Below are 1,108 nucleotides of genomic sequence, written 5' to 3' on the forward strand. Positions count from 1 at the left end.
TATATTAAAGATATTTAAATTAAAAATTAGTAAAATTAATATAGTTTGTAATAATAAATTATTATAATAATAAATAATTAATTAGATTTAAAATAAATTATTAATTAAAAATAATAAGTATTATACTTTAAATTAGTATATTCTAATAAAGATAAAAAGTTTTTTCAGTGAAATTAAAAAAAGATAGAAATTAAATTTATAATATTTTTTTATGATAAATTTTTTTAGTTATATTAACTTATCACTCTTTAATATAATAGATAATATTAATTATTTTATAAATAATAAAGAGGTAAATTTCAATTCAAATAGCGATTTAGATGCAACAAGTCCTTGAGGATTATATTTTCAAGATAGTGCTACTCCTCAAATGGAAGGAATTGAGGAATTACATAATAATATTATGTTCTATTTAGCTATAATATTATTTACTGTAACATGAATGATGGTAGTTATAATAAAAACTTTTAAAGCAACAAAATCTGTAATATCTCATAAATATATGAATCATGGGACACTAATAGAATTAATATGAACTATTACACCAGCAGTAATATTAATTCTTATTGCATTTCCTTCTTTTAAACTATTATATTTAATGGATGAAGTAATGGACCCATCTTTAGTTATATATGGAGAGGGTCATCAATGATATTGAAGTTATCAATATCCTGATTTTACAAATGCAGACAATGAATTTATAGAATTTGATTCTTATATAGTACCAGAAGCAGATTTAGAAGAAGGTACTTTAAGAATGTTAGAAGTTGATAATAGAGTAATTATACCTGAATTAACACACACAAGATTTGTAGTGTCAGCTGCAGATGTTATACATTCTTTTGCTTGTCCTTCTTTAGGTATTAAATGTGATGCATACCCAGGAAGGTTAAATCAATCTTCTGTTTATTTAAATAGACAAGGAACTTATTTCGGACAATGTTCAGAAATTTGTGGTATATTACATAGTTCTATGCCTATAGCTATACAATCTGTAAGTTTAAAAAAATTTTTACTATGATTACGTGATCAAATGAGTGATTAATATAGTAATTATTTTTTTAATAATAATCTTGGATACAAAAATAAATAAAAAAAAATTTTTTTT

The 1,108-nt window shown here is 21.6% G+C and overlaps 1 protein-coding gene across 1 annotated transcript; it reads left to right on the forward strand. All coding sequences in view use genetic code 4, as the record gives it.

The window, feature by feature from the left end:
* Positions 1–211: 211 nt before the first annotated feature.
* HCBG_12019 (cytochrome oxidase subunit II) lies at positions 212–1,045 on the forward strand (the record flags this gene model as incomplete). The annotated part of the gene is made up of 1 exon: positions 212–1,045. The coding sequence occupies one exon, from the start codon at positions 212–214 to the stop codon at positions 1,043–1,045; it is 834 nt and encodes a 277-aa protein (XP_045282987.1).
* Positions 1,046–1,108: the final 63 nt, after the last annotated feature.

This window comes from Histoplasma capsulatum, scaffold supercont1.88 (genome assembly GCF_000150115.1).
Source record: "Histoplasma capsulatum G186AR mitochondrial scaffold supercont1.88, whole genome shotgun sequence".
NCBI classification, from domain to species: Eukaryota; Fungi; Ascomycota; class Eurotiomycetes; order Onygenales; family Ajellomycetaceae; genus Histoplasma; species Histoplasma capsulatum.